At 36.6% G+C, this 18,325-nt stretch overlaps 1 protein-coding gene across 2 annotated transcripts in view; it reads left to right on the top strand.

Annotated features, from left to right (window-relative positions):
- The window catches only part of ZPLD1 (zona pellucida like domain containing 1), a 225,308-nt gene extending 211,494 nt beyond the window's left edge, over positions 1-13,814 (top strand). For both annotated transcript variants that reach the window (XM_081797583.1, XM_031024030.2), the window contains 4 exons: positions 5,422-5,593; positions 6,837-6,945; positions 12,598-12,627; positions 13,051-13,814. In XM_081797583.1, the coding sequence (XP_081653709.1) occupies positions 5,422-5,593; positions 6,837-6,945; positions 12,598-12,627; positions 13,051-13,226 (487 nt within the window). In that variant the 3' untranslated portion in view covers positions 13,227-13,814. The remainder of the gene's footprint in view (positions 1-5,421; positions 5,594-6,836; positions 6,946-12,597; positions 12,628-13,050) is intronic.
- The last annotated feature ends 4,511 nt before the right edge of the window (positions 13,815-18,325 follow it).

The following is an 18,325-nucleotide window of genomic DNA, read 5'->3' as shown; positions in this document are numbered from 1 at the left end:
GTGATTATGAGGTTTATGTAAGAGACTCACACAAAAAAATGTGTACACAAATATTAATGATAACTTTATTTGCAATAGCCAAAAACTGGAAAAAAATGGATATTCTTCAATAGGTAAATAATTTAACTGTGGTATATCCATGGCATGAAATACTACTCCTAAGTAAAAAAGAATGGATTATGATACACATAACATAGATGTATCTCTAGATAATTACAGAGTAAAAAAATCAGATCCCAAAAAGGTTACATATTGCATGATTCCATTTATATAGCACTTTGAAAAGATGAAATTTTATTAGGAAGGTTATTCTAATGTCTAAATGAAGTTCTCTTAAAAGAAAAATCATAATGATGGCATGGTCCCTGGGTGGCTCAGTTGACTGGTTAAGCATCCACCTCTTGATTTCGGCTCAGGTCATGATCTCAGGGTCATGGGATCAAGCCCTGCTTTGGTCTCCACACTCAGCAGGGAGTCTGCTTGAGATTCTCTCTCTCCCTCTCCCTCTGTCCCTTCCCCCACTTGTGTGCGCTCTCTCTCTCTGTCAAATAAATAAATAAATCTTTAAAAAAAATTGTAGTCATAGTGATAGAATTATAAGAACTCAGGTAGGAAAGGATAGGACAGTAAAAGGGAAGGCTACAAGAATGAGAAAGGGGAAATGAAGGGGGGGAAATCGGAGGAGGGAGATGAACCATGAGAGACTATGGACTCTGAGAAACAAACTGAGGGTTCTAGAGGGGAGGGGGGTGAGGGGAGGGGTTAGCCTGGTGATGGGTATTAAAGAGGGCACGTACTGCATGGAGCACTGGATGTTATATGCAAACAATGAATCATGGAACACTACATCAAAAACTAATGAATGTAATGTATGGTGATTAACATAACATAATAAAAAATACTTATTAATTACTAAACTGAGATTGTGCTGATAGATATTTTTACTAAAATTGAATATGAAAATTTTGAGTATAAATGCATATTGTTGAAAGTAAAGCATGTTATCTTTAATATACACATACATATGATACTATGATAAAAACGTAAGTCTATGGGGATTAAGGAGTGTATTTGTTGTGATGAGCACCAGGTGATGTATGGAATTGTTAAATTACTATATTGTACACCTAAAACTAATCTAACGCTCTATGCTAAATGGAATTTAAAATTAAATATAATTAAAAAAAAAGAATGAGAAAGGGGAACTGGAAGAATTTAAGATGGAATAGGAAAAAAATGTGTTACAGAAACATTTCTGTAAAACAGGAGGAAGACACAGTTAGGTGTTCTATGGAAAATAGACACAGCAGAAAGCACAGTATGGGACAGAAAAAATAAAACTAGGAAGATGCAAATAAAAAGAAACAAATATAAAGGAAAAGATAAAAAGGATTAGAGTAGAAAGGATAGAAATAAAATGTAGGCCAAGGGAATCCAATACATGTCTAATATACATAATTGGAATTCCCCCTTCCCTACAAAGAATCCAAAATAATAGAACAAGCAATTAAAAATATATTCCAGGAATACTTCCCTAAATTGAAGGAAGACTTACATCAACATAAAGAAAGGATGCCCTGGATGAAAGCAAAGGTTTCATCAAGTGAAAACAAGGGGAACTATAAAAAGACATAGTCAGAAATATAATAAAAATGGGAGACTTTAATTCCCCTCTCTCAGGAAACTCAGATCTGGTAGCCAACAATTAGGTAAGGGTATAGAAGATCTGAATGATATAGTCAGTGAGCTATATATTAATAGCTGACAATGCTTAACAATATGAAAACAGAAAGTCACCACTATGTAGAAGTTTAAAACACTTAAATAACACTTGGATCAGAATTGGAAATATGAACCAAAATTTTGCAATAAAGAAAGTTCTTTGAAAAAACAAATAGAGAATCACAGGTTAACCTAATCAAGAAAAGGGATTAACAAATCCACAAAATACCCCAAAACATGGAAATGGCCCTACCAGATATTATACTTAGTTCTAAAATTATTAAAGGAATGTGATTATGCAAGATTAGCCACATAGACAAAGATTAGAATAGTGAGTTGAGAAATAGATCCAAAACATATGGGAATTTACGATATGATAGACTGTGCTATCATGAATCAGTAGAATAAACAGAGATTTTAAAAATAGTGTTGGACAGTGCATAACCATGAGGAAAATATTGTCCTGGATCTATAGTTCATTTAATATACCATAATAAACTTTAAATAGATTATTAATTTAAATGCAAAAACTACAGCTTTAAAAGTGGCAGAAGAAACCATATTAACATAAGAAATATTTTTAAAACTTTGGAGTAAGAATGATCCATCTTTGGTCCAAATACAGACCTACCTTGGAGATATTGTGGGTTTGGTTCCAGACCACTCCGGGAAAGCACATATTTCAATACAATGAGTCAATTGAATTTTTTGATTTTGCAGGGGATATAAAGTTATGTTTAAATTATACTGTAGTCTATTAAGTGTGCAATAGCATTGTGCCTAAAAAACAATGTACATACCTTCATTAAAATACACTTTATTGCTAAAAAAGGCTAACCATCATCTGAGCTTATCTGTTTGTTGGTGGAATGTCTTGCTTCAATATTGATGGATGCTTACTGGCCAGGGTGGTGGTTGCTGAAGGCTGGGGTGGCTGTGGCAATTTCTTAAAATAAGACAACAATGAAGTTTGCCACATTGGTTGACTGTTCCTTTCACTAACGATTTCTCTGTAGTATGCAGTGCTGTTTGATTTTATCCACATTTTACCCACAGTAGAACTTCTTTGAAAACTGGAGTCAATCATCTCAAACCCTGCTGTTTTAACAACTGTTTTTATATGAAATCCTTTGTTGTCATTTCAATAATCTTCACAGCATCTTCACCGGGAGTAGATTCCATATTAAGAAACCACGTTCTTTGCCCATCCGTAAGAAATATCTCATTTGTTAAAGTTTTATCATGGGATTGCAGTAATTCAGTCACATTTTCACACTTCACTTCTAATTGCTAGTTCTCTTGCTATTTTCCCCACATCTGCAATTACTCTCTCCACAGAAGTCTTGAACCCCTCCAAGTCATCCATGAAGCTTGGGGTCAACTTCTTCCAAAGTCCAGTCATTTGATAATTTGACCTTCTTCATGGCATCTAGAATGGTGAATCCTTTCCAGGTTTTCAATTAACTTTGCCCAGATCCATCAAAGGAATCACTATCAATGGCACCTATAGCCTTACAAAATGTATTTCTTAAATAATAAGACTTGAAGTCAAAATTATTCCTTGATCCTTGGGTTGCAGAATGGACATCGTGTGAACTTGCTGGGTAACCTGCTGCAGCTTCTACATCAGCACTTGCTGCTTCACCTTCTACTTTGATGTTATGGAGACGGCTTCTTTCTTTAAACCTCATGAACCAATCTCTGCGAGTTTCAAACTTTTCTTCTGTAGCTTCCTCATCTCCCTCAGCTTTCATAGAACTGAAGAGATTTAGGGCTTTGTTCTGGATTAGCTTTTGGTTTAAGGGAATGTTTTGGCTAGTTTGATCTGCTCTCCAGACTGCTAAGACTTTTTTCGTATCAGTTATAAGGCTGTTTCACTTTCTTATCATTCGTGTCTTCACTGGAATAGCCCTTTTAATTTCCTTCAAGAACTTTTCCTTTGCTTTCACAACTTGGCTAACTGGTGCAGGAGGCCTAGTTTTCAGCCTGTCTCAGCTTTCAACATGCCTTCCTCACTAAGCTTAATTGTTTCTAGCTTTGATTTAAAATGAGAGATGTGTGACTCTTCTTTTCACTTGAACAATTAGACGCCATTGTAGGGCTATTAAATGGCCTAATTTCAATATTATTGCATCTCAGAGAATGGGGAGGCCTGAGGAGAGAAAAAGAGATGGGGGAACATCTGGTTGGTGGAACAGTCAGAACACACATTTATCAGTTAACTTCACTGTCTTATAGTGGCATAGTTTGGGGGGATGCAAATTATAATAGCAACATTAAACATCACTGATCACAGATCACCATAACAAATATAATAATAATGAAAAAGTTTAAAATATTGTGAGAATTACCAAAATGTGACACAGAGACAGGAAGTAAGCAAATGCTGTTGCAAAAATGGTGCCACTAGACTTGCTCGAGGCAGGGTTGCCACCAACCTTCAATTTGTAAAAATCACAATCTCTGCAAGCACAATAAAGTAAAGCACAATGAAACAAGATATGACTTACTAAAAGCCATACGATGAAATATTGAAAATTTAACATAAAAATAAAGCTCCTGTGTATGTATGAACACACACACAAGCACACTCAAGAAATGTCCAAAGCTAAGCAACAAAGTAAAATAATTTGCAACTTATATAACAAACAAGGGACTAGTATTCCTAGCACATAAAGAACCTGTAGGAATCAGAAGGAAAAAGCCAACAACAAAATAGAAATTTAGGCAAAGGACATAAACAATTTTCAGATAAAGAGATACAGATGGCTCTAATGTATATGAAAAGACGCACATAGTCATTTCCACTGACAAAAATGCAAATTAAAATTATATGGTGACAGTTTATTTTTCCTACCCAATAGTGAACAATCCAATTTTTTTTCCATACACTTCGTTGATGTAGCTCTGGGAGAAATAAGGATTTTTTTCAAACATTACTGGGGGAGTACAAAATGCAACAATATTTATAGAGGGCAATGTGGCAAAATCTATTAAATGATATTGTACAGATAACTCTGCATATGTTCAAAATAATGTATTATAAGGCTATTCATTATTACTTTGTAAAAAGCAGATTTAAAACAATGCAAAGGTACGTAAGTAGGGACCTGATTAAGTAAACACTGGTGTATGTGTGTGATGGAATACTGTATAGTATGCAAAAAGAATGAGGTGGCTTGCTAAATACTCATATGGAAAGATCCCTAAAATACCTTGCTAAATTTTTTAAAAGGCAAGGGACAAAACAATGTAGATAGTGTGCTATTGTTTTTTTTAAGGAGGAAACAATAAGAATTCATTGCTTCAGCTTCTCTATGTATATACCCTGGGAGGATGCAGTAGCAAGTGAGGTCACCTCTGGCAGATCTGAATGTGGAGGTGGAATGGTGTGGACAAGGGCAATGATGGGAGGGAGACTTTGCACTACATATATTTTATACTGTTTGGATTTTTGAACCTTATGAAAGCATAATCCCTCTAAAATTTGATGGTACTATTATAATCAGAAATTGATCTGTTTAAACTTTACTATCTAGGTCACTTTTGTCGTATTTGTTGAGTTAGCTTATGCTCTTATTAAATATCTGTAACATGGCATGATTTTGTTAGGTCTTAATACTGCAGAAATTAGTTTACAATTTCCAGTGGGCTGGTAATCTCCAGTAACATCCTGTTTTCACATTCCCTAAAATGTAGCTGTGACAAAGATCCTCAGACCACCATCATTGAAAATGGCAGAAGCCAGCAGGGCCGGTTTTCCTTTGAAGTGTTCCGATTTGTGAAACACAAGAATCAGAAAATGTCCACCGTCTTCCTGCACTGTGTTACCAAGCTCTGCAGAGCTGATGACTGCCCCTTCCTTATGCCTGTATGTTTTTAGCAACTTTATTCTAAATTGTCAAATTGATCTAAGCTGAAAGGTTATCCAGTGTTAGGGACTAATTTCTATATAGAAAGTGAATATGCATCAGGCCAAACAGTTTGAAGTAGGGTTTATTTATTTATTCATGCAGTAGAGATCTATTGAATGCCTACTTTGTGCCAAGCATAATATTGGGAAAACAGACATGTGTGCATAAATTCTGAACTCATTTAGCTGATCTTTGAGGACCATGAGACAGTCGTGGAAGAAAATAAGACAAAAATGTTATGGTACAAATTCAGACACATGCATGGGTTGTTGTAAGAGGCAGTATTCACCATTGTGAGAGAGCAAGAACAGGGGAGATTGGGAGTTTGATGGAAGACATGAAACCTGGGGTGTGACTTTGAAGATGGATGAACCCCAAAGGGACAAAATCAAGAGTGTGAGAGAAACCCCATTCCAAAGGCTGACCAAATTCACAGACACATAAGACAGAGTAACCAGGGAACTACCAGACCTTCAGTAAGGTTATGGGACAGAGTAGAGGATGATTGGAAAACCTAGGGAGGGGGTAGGGCCAGCTCTAGAAAGGTAGATTTGGGACTGATAGCCCAGGAATCCCTTGGATTACAAGTTAGAAGTTATAAAATAGGTGTGGATCTGAATTGCATACAGCCATCATATTAATCAATTTCCTAGTGAATAAAAAAAGATATTTCTGACAGTCTCCCTAAGGTCATATCAATATTATCCTGAGAAAAATGAAGGCACATTTTAAAATTTGAAATAGCTTTCATACATTTTTATTTATGCTCAAATTCATGCATTTCTTCACAACAATTGATTACTTTAGTCCTAACTAGCTATATCAGATGGGGTTAAATGGCGAGTCCACATTACCTTGACTCTGCGCTGACCAAAATTTCAGGAAAAGATTTATTAAAGTCTTGAGAGAAATAAAAGTAGAAAAGTTTGATAAACACAGCTCTTTTTCAGGAGAACCATTGAGCTATGTAAATTAATGAGGCAAAGCACAATTATAATGGGAGGAAATAAGAAATGTGACCCAAGCCAGAATAAGAAACACTGTAGCAGTTATATGCAAAGTAATTAAATAAATGCACAGAAGTAAATGAATAAAATTAAACATGTGGTATCTCTTCCAAAAGAATCTGCTTTCCAAATGGCCATAAAGAACCAATTTTGTGCCGGTGTGGAATTTCATTTGTTTTCATTAACACCTCAGATTTGCGGCCACAGAGAAAGGAGAGATGCGGGGAGGAGGACCACTTGGAGCCCCCAGAGCACGTCTGGAAACGCCATCCTCTCTGCTGGTCCCATCATTACTCGGAGTGGTAGGAACATTCCTCCTTTTGTGTGTAGTAATATATTGTTCCAAAATGGCATATTACTTGGCTTCTAAGGAGAACTCAAAGTGGTTTCTATACAGCACTAATTAACTGTGAAACAAGATAAACTGCTAAGCAACTTTAATTTCACAGTAGTTTCCTGTTTACTCAACTTTCACACAAAGGGCAATATTGTCTTTACAGTATTTCCCTTTTTGCACATGCACACACACACACACACACAGAAGTATACAAATATACCGTGCTGGACATGTTTCACTCTCCCTTTTCCCTGCCCTGCTCTCTGCCCCTGAAGACTGGCCTGTGTGAACTGCCCCCGTCCACTGCTTTGCCATCCAGCGTTTGGTTGGGTTTGGCCAGTAGGTGGTGCTATCAGAGGATGGAAAGTGAAGTTCACAGGGTTCCTCCCAGACAACTTTTCCCACAGAGCCAGAAACCTTCCTGTAGCCCAGGGAACTTGACTTTCTCTGTGAATTCCCTATATCTTTATAAATAGTCCTATTAAACTTTTCTTAAAATGCCCAGTTTGAGTACCATTTGTTTCTTCTCAGGATCCTGGATATTACATACCCCTTCCAGTCATGGTCATGAATCTAGTAGACACGACTGCTTATACACATATATTCTCATATATACAAATATTTGTGCATGCATGTACATGTGCACACACTCTCCAAAGGGATATTGCTTTATATCAGTGTGAACCCGGAGACATTCAGAATCAACTGGGTACAACAGACAGGCAGGGTAAACAACACAAAGTTAAGTCAGAAAAACTGGTTCTAGCTCCAGCTTTTGTCTAAACAAGCTACATGACATGGGGTTTTATGTTACCTCTCTGGGCAAATATTTCTTCATTTTTAAAACAAGGGGTTTGAAGAAGTTGCCTTTTAGATTCTTACTCTATAGCTCTAAATTTGTCTTAAAAAAAGCAGAATAGATTATCCTTACTTTTTCTCCCATGCGTCCTGTTAAAGTTTTGCCTGAAATAGGTAATGAAGCAAAGAATGGTTTTGGCCTAAAAAGTTCAGACAAATGCTTGAATTATTCACTCCTCGGTGTTTGTGTAGACATAGCATTATTTAAAAACAAGCTAAAGTGTTTTTAAAAATAATGCAGAAATTTATTAAATATGAAGTTTCCAACTTCGTCTGCACTCCCTGAGGTTTGGTATGTGTTTTGAATGGTTTGAAAATGACCGATTTGTGGTTTGTGAAAGGCCCAATTCTTATCTCTGTCTGGCTGTCAGAAATAGCTCATAGAATTACACTGCATGGAAACTCAACTCTGGTTGCCAATAATTAGGAATGCTTTTGGATAGGCACAATAAAAAATATTTTTATTTCTATGGAGCATATCTAGAGTCAGTTTTATATAAGAGAAAAAAAACCCTTGAAAGTAGCATCTCTGCCCATGTTGAGTAGGTGGCTTTTCCTCCTTATTAACCTCCTTGCTTCCTTCTTACCTGGGCCAAATCAAATTTAGATATTACACATTTTAATTAATTTGTTAGTGTAAGATAAGTTTTTACAAAGACCAACATTTTTAAGATCACCAAATCCCAGTAAAGATTAACCAAGTAGAAGTTTCTAATTCTACCATAGCCAACCAGCTGTGCAGGTTTGTAGGTTTCACCTACACCATATTCACTCGCCCCAGATATCTGTGCTCAAACCTCAAACAGCTAATGCCTTGAGCACAATGCCTCTGATGTGATGCCTGAATTTCTTCCTTTCCAATTTCAATCCATTTTCACCTCAAGGATAACATTCATTTTCTAATACAGTAGTGTTATCTTAGTAACCTCAGTCTCCTCACCGGCAAAGCCCCCAAAGAATCATGTTCAAACCTTCCAGATGCCCTTCATTCCTCTCTTACTCTCTGTGGATTTATTTTTTATAATTTTGATAAATAGCCATATGATGGTGCTCATTTCTGGGCAATCATGGTGACCTCACTGTGTAGAGGACCATGTATAATAATGTTTACATTATGATACTATAGTATCATAATTTAAAAATTATTATTTTAAATTCTATATAAATACAGAACTCAGAAATCAAGCCATATCCAGCCACAGGAAAATCCTATGTAAACATAGCTTAATGACCAGGGCTACTTTTTTCCCCTCAGTTTCATTTTATTTTTACCTTAGGTCAGCTAGAATTTATCTCTCCAGGTCCTGTGGCCGATTTTATATAGACAAGTCCAATTTCAGGCTTGATTTGCTCTCTTCAAAGCTCTCTGGTACTTGGAATTTTTGCTCTGTTTACTCATTGAACCGCTCCTTTCCCCTTAGACATCCAACTTAGGTCAAGTTTAATAAGTTTTAAGATCAGTACTTTTATTTTGTTTTAATGAAATCAAAGACATTCTGGTTATTTTACCCAACATTGTAAATCCTTTTGTTGGTTGATTTAGGAAAATATTCACATCTTCAAAGTTTCAAATCCTCAAAACTCCTGAAGTGTTCTTATTTTACACCCCCCACATGGTAAAACTATTCAGTAGGGAAATGCTTATCATGGGGTACAATTCTGGAAATTCACAATTGCAAGTACTGGAAAGCAATAGTACCTAATTGTTTTATTACATAAATTCCAATGGAGAAGTCCAAGCCAAGATATTCAACTCATGTCATTGAGTTTTATGGGGAGTTAATAATTCATTCAAACCTCCACATGAGACAGGCACTCTGCTAGGAACTGGGAATACACTAGAGAACAGGCCATAGTCTTTGCTCTCAGGAATGTTAGTGTTCAAAAGTAGACCTGGATTATTAACAAACATAACACAATGGAGGGTAAAAAGTTTGGAAATTCTCAGGATGCCTGAGTGGGCTCAGTCAGTTGGACTTGTCTTGAATGGATTTCTCTGGTTAGGATCTCAGGGTTGTGAGATCGAGCCCTGGGTCAGCTCTGTGCTGGGTGTGGAGTCTGCTTAAGATACTCTTTCTCTTGGGCGGTAGGGTGGCTCAGTTGGTTGAGCTTCCAACACTTGATTTTGGCTCAGGTCACGATCTTATGGTCCTGGGATCAAGCCCTGAATCAGACTCTGCAGTCAGTGGAGAGTCTGCTTGATGATCATCTCTCTCGCCCTCTGCCCCATTCCCTGCTCTCTTTCTCTCTCAAATAAAACAAATAAATCTTTAAAAAAAATTCTCTCTCTCCCTGCCCCTCAGCCCCTTCTCCCTTCCTCTCTCTAAAAAAACAAACAAACAAACAAAAATTGGAAGTTCTGAATTTGAAATATGTGGTTCATTTTACTATATAGGTAGGTAATTGAAGATTAAAAAATAGTTCGCTGGTGCTAAGAAAGGAAAAATATTTATTCTGTACATATCTTTGCACTAATGTTTACTTTTTCCATTTCTACTACTTATATGAGAGAAAAGCAGAGAAAAAGAATTTATCTGCTCCTTCTGGCTTTCCAACAGCCGTGGTGTTGCTCCTATCACTTTCCTCCTATGGGTCCTCAGCTAGCTGCATGCTTTTTGAAGAGCCCACCAAGTTTAGTATTCCAACCTGTTCTAATTCCAGAAGGTTTCTTTTAGCATATATGTACATGGTAAGACCAAGTGCGTGTAAGAGAAAAAAAAAACAGAGTGTGTGGTGAAAAAAGTCTCCTAGAAAATGTCTACCTCCCCGTTCGGTCTAGACCAAATTGCAGGATACTGGAAGTTGAAGGAAACCGGAAATAGCAACTAGATAAAGTGATTCTCTCTACCTTTATCCACTATCAAATGCAATTCCAAATACTATTCAAATAGTACATGCTTTGATTTTAGCCCCCTGCCAGAGGTAGGATGCTTGCAGTTTTTCAGAGTCCTAGAACCTGTGGCTGGTATGGCTCATTTGACAGTTTGTCTCATGTGAAAATTTTGTCCATAGCCCCGTCATTGTGAGTGACACCTGGAGCAGGGTTCTTACACGAGTGTTGGTGGTAATGTGGGAGAGGAGGGAATATTCTGACTTCTTTAATTAACTTCAGGATGCAGAAAATAGTGCGGGCAGCCAGTCCTAGCACTTTCACCTAATTTGGGACATGTAGGAGGAAGGAGCTTTCTAGTCTTAAAAATAAATAAATAAATAAACAAATAAATAAATAAAAGCAAATAAGTGTGATTTGTAAACAAAGAATAACTTTGAAAAAGGAATTTTAGAGCATTATATATTCTCCTCCATGTTCCAGTGAGGCAGCTTATCTTGGGAATCCTTTGGAAGAATTGATCACAGTTCATTCATTCCATCCATTTCTATGAGAAACAAGTGTCTTTATAAAATAGTGTTGGTTGGACGTTAGGGTTTTCCTAAGGGTGTCCTATAATGAAAATTTGTGCTTTTTTTTTTCTTTTTGTTCTATAGTGATGCACTACACCATTCTAAAGAATACTATAAATAAGCACTCTATTAATTTGGAGCATTGTACTTCAGGCTCAAACAGCAGAATCATCATTTCTGCTGAGACTCATATGTCTTAAAAGAAATGGCATCAGATGGCTTATAAATATCACACCAGGTTCTCCCAATCAGTTGTTTCAAATACTAATCCTGGGGTTTCATAGCTTGATATATTCATCTTTAAAAATATTTTCCATACTTGACTAGTTTATATTATTTTAGAAAAAGGAGTCTGAAACTGAACTTTTATTTAAACATATGTTTACTTCATCATGGAGCCTGGGACAGATGGAAGTTTCTTCATCTGTAAAATGGGGGTAGCAATAATGGCGAAACCATATGGCTCTTACGAGGACAAAATGTAATGACATGAAGCAGCACTTTGTAAACTGTATGGCATTACACACATGTTAATTGTAATAATATTTATACTCCCAAATCAAACAGTCAACTGCACACGTTTTATAGTTCGGATAACGGACACTCAAAGACACATACACACCTACATATTTAAGAACAAAAATGAAATCCACTAATTGTAGAAGAAGGGGTTAATGGCTATACGATTACCAAATGGGTTTAACACAAGTTGGGAAACCAGGTGAATGCATTCATTGCATCCATTATTATGTTTGCCAGGGATAAGTAAAAAATCAACAGCTTTCATCTTTTACTTAACAGATGCAAAAACCCCTACAACTCAAGATTAGGAATCATGTTTTCCTTTCGTTTAGTTACTAAGTGTGAATTTATCGTTTTGGAAGTTAAAATGACGTTTTTGCAGATTATGATGGGCAAATTGGCAACACTTAAAATAGAGCGGCACTAAATAATGAATACTTCTCTAAAACAAAATAACAAATGGCAGGTTATAGGCCTATAAAAAATGTAATAGCTGTTAACAATTACTGCTCCCACTAACCTGACTAAAGAGATAATGACAAAGCAAGGTTAGCAGGAAAGAATATCGTATAGTATATTTTGCGATTACGTTTGTATGCCCAGGGCACTGGCAGGGTGTGGGCTTGTGGAATGGATAGATAATAAAATCTCAGACATGTGGAACAGAAAATGGGAAAGGATAATGGGTTAGGAAGATTTTCATGATTCCTTTACCCATGGATCTTGTGGGTGAAGGTGAGGCCACATGTAGGTAAAAAGTAATCACAGAATTATAATAAACATAAGTAAATGTTTAGATTTACAATATCACTTTTCTTTTTCTTTTCTCTCCCAGATGAGACTCCAACCAACAATTCACAGCTTGGTAAGATAATGAACATATACTGAAAATAAAAGTATGATTTTTAAAAATTTTAAGAATTTTTTGATGATTAGTTGCAAAACTCTAAACAACTAAGTATGATGAGTTCTGATTTTACAAGTTTGTTATATTTTACATAACAGTTCACTGAGGACTTCTGAACTCATATGTGACCTGTTGGTCAATTTTTATTGCATTTTATAGAAGAATTTTTTTTTTTTTGGCAGCCCAGGGGATACCAGACCTCTAAACTGCATGATCCTTTGGTTATTGGATTGAATTATAGTCAAATAGATTATAGCATGAATCAATGTCATGCTGTTACTTTACAAGATACTAAAGACATGTTTTGCAGGTATAAATTGGGATAAGGTGAGATGAGTCTGATATTGGATCTTTCCACTGTGTGTATTTTATTGCTTGCAGGTTCTCCAAGTGAACCTCCTTTCCAACTGAATGCCGTCACCAGCGCACTGATATCAGGAATGGTCATTCTGGGAGTCATGAGCTTTTCCCTTCTCCTGTGCTCACTGGCCCTTCTACATAGGAAGGCACCCACCAGTTTGGTGTTGAATGGCATAAGAAACCCAGTCTTTGACTGACTGTAACAGGTCCCTCCTCTTGGGAGAAGGATTCACTGACCATACCATGGGTGACTGGTCAGTGTTTCATCCAAACTGAATGCCAGCCAGCATTTGATATTTGTAGGCTTGATAGATTTCAGTGTAGCTCGTTAGCATGATGATAGTGAAAGAATTTTGATGATATTGTTCTTGTCACTTATGTATGTGGTCAGCCCGATTTATATGGCACCAATGGGTATAATGACAATAAGCAAACAATATTCAGGACTTAGATCTTACAGGATCAGTCATATTTCATTTTATTTCAATTTTCTTTTGATTATTGGTTGTTATAGAGATAAAAGATGGGCATAGAAAAAATACAATTGTTACATTTTTCCCCCTAAACGTTAAAACCCAGTGTGATGGCATTTAGATTTGTATATGTGGTCCTAAAATGAAAGTTACTTTTTTGTTTTATTCCAGATAATTCCAGCTTGGGGATATGTTTTAATTGGACTGGCCAATTTGGACACCTGAGATTTAATTACTTATTCTATGATCTGTGTTTTTGGCTGATTTCCATGTCTGATGACATTCATTAAAAAAACAAAACAAAACAACAAACTCTTGGGAAATGTATCTTAACCTGGAGCATCTACTTGTGTAGCAAACAGTAAAAATAGTCATTAACCTCTAACGGATACTAGGTGACCGTAGATCATTATTCTTTTGGATAGAAATGGCTGTGATCAGTTTTCTCCTGGTTCAAGGGAGAACATCAGCACATGTTGACTCTCCTCCCAGGTAAACAGCTCAGCTGCTTTTGCAGCTGTGCCTCCAGCAGGGAGGCAACTGTAAAGATCATTATTCTCCATTCAAGAGCCATTACATGGGAAAACAAACCATCGCTGTGGGAGAGGACAGTGTCCCCACACATACACGTAGGGTTCCCATGGGGGTTTTTAACAACCTAGCTTCCCTTTTTCCCCACTATGACAAAGAGGAAGCAGGGTAAGTGTGTTTTGAAGAACATTGTTGGAGTCTCTATGAAAAAAATGTCCTTTTCCCACAAATTTCTGATGCTGGCTAAACAAAGAATCTGGAGGACCCCTACTCGTTCAGGTGTCTTCTTGAAAGTATCATGATTGCCATGGAATAAACAGTATTTTCCTATGTAGTAAACTGTGGTCCTTTATCAGTTTTGCAAAAATTTTTTAAAAGCCAAGTTTTAAGCAACCTATGTTCTTACAAAAAAAAAAAATCAACCTTCCCTTTTTTCAGCCTATGTACACAACTGAATAGAACAATTCAGAGACAAACATCAAAACCTAGAATGTGTGGCTACTTGAAGTGCTATGTTACCTGTAACCACTGCTGTAGAGACTAATTTCTATTCAACATTTGTGACCCATTATTCAGAACTTAATTTACTATACTATATGCAAATCACTATGCAATTTTAAATTTGTTTCAAATGAAGTAGCTATGCTCTGAAATTAATAATTAAATCAATCATCAAATCAAAAAACACCTTTTCTCCAATTTGCCTGAACAGATCAGAAGAAAGTGTTTATATTATAATCATTAGTTATATGATTCCCTCAACTTTCTCTTTCAAGGTTTAGATACAGTCAAAGTGAAATGGGATCTGGAAAGTCTTTGGATAATTTATCCAATATTAAAAAAGTCTAACACTTAAAAAGCCAAACTCCTCTTTCCTGTGTTACTTCAAAATCCCTTTGAAGTGACCATTCTGAACTTTATCTGTATTAAAAATTTATTTTCTACTTTAAAGGGAAAAATCTTACAGAAAAAAAAAAAGTATGGACCATGGATGTGACTTATGTGACCTTATATGTACATGGATAGTGTTAAAATAGTCTAGTAAATCTATTTCAGATCCTTTAAGTGAATTCCCATTAATCTGAGGATTAAGTCCTGTGAATAGGACTTTATCACTGAAACCAGTTGGTCAGTTTGATTTTGTGCTTTGGGGATGGCGACTGTTTCAGGTGTTGACCTTTTACATTCTATATACCACTTTTTAAAAATTGAATAATGGACACATTATTTTGCAAGCAACTTACATCTCACATTATTTTTTTGCCACCCTGTCACCATAAATGGGAGGATCAGAGCTATAATGAGACAAACCCGTTTTGTTTTATATAGCTTTGTTCTTCTCAACCTGCAATTATATGTAGTATTTAGTTGCACTGAATATTTTGGTTACTATAGTGTAAAAGCCTTACAAAATATGTGCAAATGTTCCTTCAGTTTTAATACCTCAAACTGTTTTTTTTTTTTTTTGTACTTCAGGGGTAAGGTCTGATGACATGTAAAAGATGATTGTTTAATAAAATAATTACAAATGAATATCTTTAAAATAGTCACCTGGTTTTTTAAAAGGGATTTCTCTTTCCTACTCTCAACATTCTCTTCCTACTTTCACAGACTTTAAGAAAGATTGAACTTAAAATAAGCTACCTAATGCAACAGGGTAAGGCAGTGATCTCTGAAGCTAGATGAAGTTTGTTCTCTCCATATTGAGCTTCCTGGTTACGGCTCTGTGTCAGGAGACATATTCAGATCAGCTGACGGTAAAGAAGTGTACTTTACCTTGAGTTTGAGCACTGACTAACACTGAGCCTATAATTTTTAAAACTTTGAGGGGAAAGTCAGAACTGGAAAGACAAGGAGCTCAGCCTCTGCCTAGAGTTTCACAGACTCTCATGACAGTTCCCAGGGTCCGGCTGTTGTCCCTTGTTTTGGGAAGTGACACAGAGTTGAGGAAAAAAGCGTTTCCTGACTCAGGAAGAATCTAATCTTACAGAAATGAATACTGTCTGGATCTTCAAGTGCTGGCATTTAGCTTTGGGAGCATCACAGAAATGATGGTTCAGGACGGGACATTGTCTGCTGTGGAAAATGTAAGGTAGTAAACTTCTAGAAGTGAGAAAAGAGCAGGAGAAGAAGTCCATGGGAGACACTTGTTTGTGAACACACATGAGGCATAATTTGAAGGATTTCCAGAACACTTGAAGAGTATTATAACAGGATGGAGAGACTTCTATTATGACTTTGGAGGCTATTAAGCTAGTACACGTTGGCTTTCATTCCATATTTATAAGGGAAAAAGCAAGTCGATCACAGATCAATTGCTTTTGAGAATGAGGTTCCTCAATTATTTACAAGTGGGGAGACATTTAATATAAAACAATCCAAATTTTTAATTTAGAAAAAAAGGTAGGTAGTAAATAAAACAAATGCCAGGACTACCTGTTGTATTAGGGTTCTCCAGGAAAAAAGAACTAATGGGATATATGTACTGTATATAAAGAGATTTATTTTAGGGAATTAGTTTACATAATTATGGAGGCTGACAAGTCTCAAGATCTGTAGTCAGCAAGGCCCAGGAGAGCTGGTGGTGTAGTTCTAGCCTGAATCCAAAGGTCTGAGAACCAGGAGAGCTGATGGTGTATTTCCAGTCTGAAAGTTAGCATCTTAAGACCAAAAAAGAGCTATTATTTCCATTCAGTTTCAAAGACAGGAATAAACCAGTGTCCCAGCTTGAAAAACAGTCCTGTGGAAACAATTCTCTCCTAGTCACAGGACGTTCAGCCTTTTTCTTCTATCCAGACTTTCAAATGACTAAATGAGGCCACCCACATCAGGGAGGGCAATCTGCTTTACTCATTTATTCAAATGTTAGTTTCATCCAGAAACACCTCACAGACACACCCAGAAAAATGTTTGACCAAATGTCTGGTGACCTGTGATCTAGTCAAGTTGATACAAAATAAACATCACAGCTGGTAAACTTGAAAACCCACCATCCGTCTGTCTGGCACTTCTGAAAATCAAAAGTCCTAATCAATCTAGTAACAGTAACAGAATGAATTAATAAAAATATTACAAAATTTGGCAGTCTGTGATTGCAATGATTTTGAAACACTAAATGTCTAAAGGTAGGGACTTATGAGCAGAGGGTCCTCTTTTATGTTAGCTAATAATATGGATCAAATAGAAAAAAGATAGGGCCACGAGTAGGTGGACAGTGATGAGCTCCAAAGTCATGCCAAATTATCCTATAGCATCAGGAGAAACAAGGCAGAAGGAGGCTTGGCATCAAAGTACTGATGGGCCCACATTCCTCAGGGCTGGCCCTGGAGCATAGTGAGTGATGACATCAACAGTGACAATAGGCCAGAGCAGTAAAGAACATAAAACAGGAAAGCACAGATATTGGGGGCAAATGTGGCAAAGGAAGTACTGGAGGCTAGGAGGAGAGGCACCTCCTTAGTGGGAATGAGTTCACTAGTGGGAGACAAAGGGAGAATCTCTGATAGCTGTTACTCATTTCTCGTGATGGTGGCCCATCTCCTTCAGAGGCTCAAAGGAAGTGGAAACTGGATAAACATGTCACCTTTTCATGTTTGTGAGAATATCTTGCCTGATTGTTTGTTGGTAAACAGCATCAGTCTCTACAAATTTGAATAACACAGGAGAACTGAAAAATAACCTTGGTTAATGCCACTTTTTGCTGAGAGAGCTGGAAGACAAATAGTTTGGGGCTTTCTGCTCACAGGTACTAGACATAAGATTTGGAAATCTCTGGTCAGTAAACTTCATTTGTAAAATGCTTCGTATTCTTGAAAAAGTGAGATCGAGAGCTCAGATTGTTATCTCTGCATAGTTCAAAGCTCCAGTTTCCTGTGCCTCAAGTATCTGGATATTTTCTGTTTTACTTAAATTGCTGACATAATTACCTCAATTTTCCCTTTCATTTTCCATGTTGAAAAGTGAAGTGCCATCATTATATGGAGGTTTAGTGCAAGTCGATGTGGCCCAAATTTTGAGGTTAGTTTTCATCAAGAGTAGAGCTCTATTAGCATTGCCCAAAGAGGAATCCATTACTGAATAGTCCTGCTAGTTTGGCTAATCAACTAACACTGGAAGATCCTAGGAGAGTTATGGTTTGACAATTTCATGCAACTTTGCCTCAAAGTTATACAGGTCCTTAAGCTAGTTCTCCTCTTGTATGTAGTTTGAACTTTTTCTTTTTTTCAGTGGTGAACAATTGACTAAAATGAAAAATTAATCAAGAAGAAATATAGTACTTTTTAGAAATTATT

Source organism: Leptonychotes weddellii, chromosome 1 (genome assembly GCF_054177405.1).
Source record: "Leptonychotes weddellii isolate Sample4059 chromosome 1, ASM5417740v2, whole genome shotgun sequence".
NCBI lineage: Eukaryota > Metazoa > Chordata > Mammalia > Carnivora > Phocidae > Leptonychotes > Leptonychotes weddellii.
The sequence above is the reverse complement of the archived record's forward strand: the minus strand, read 5'-3'. Positions and strand labels throughout refer to the sequence as shown.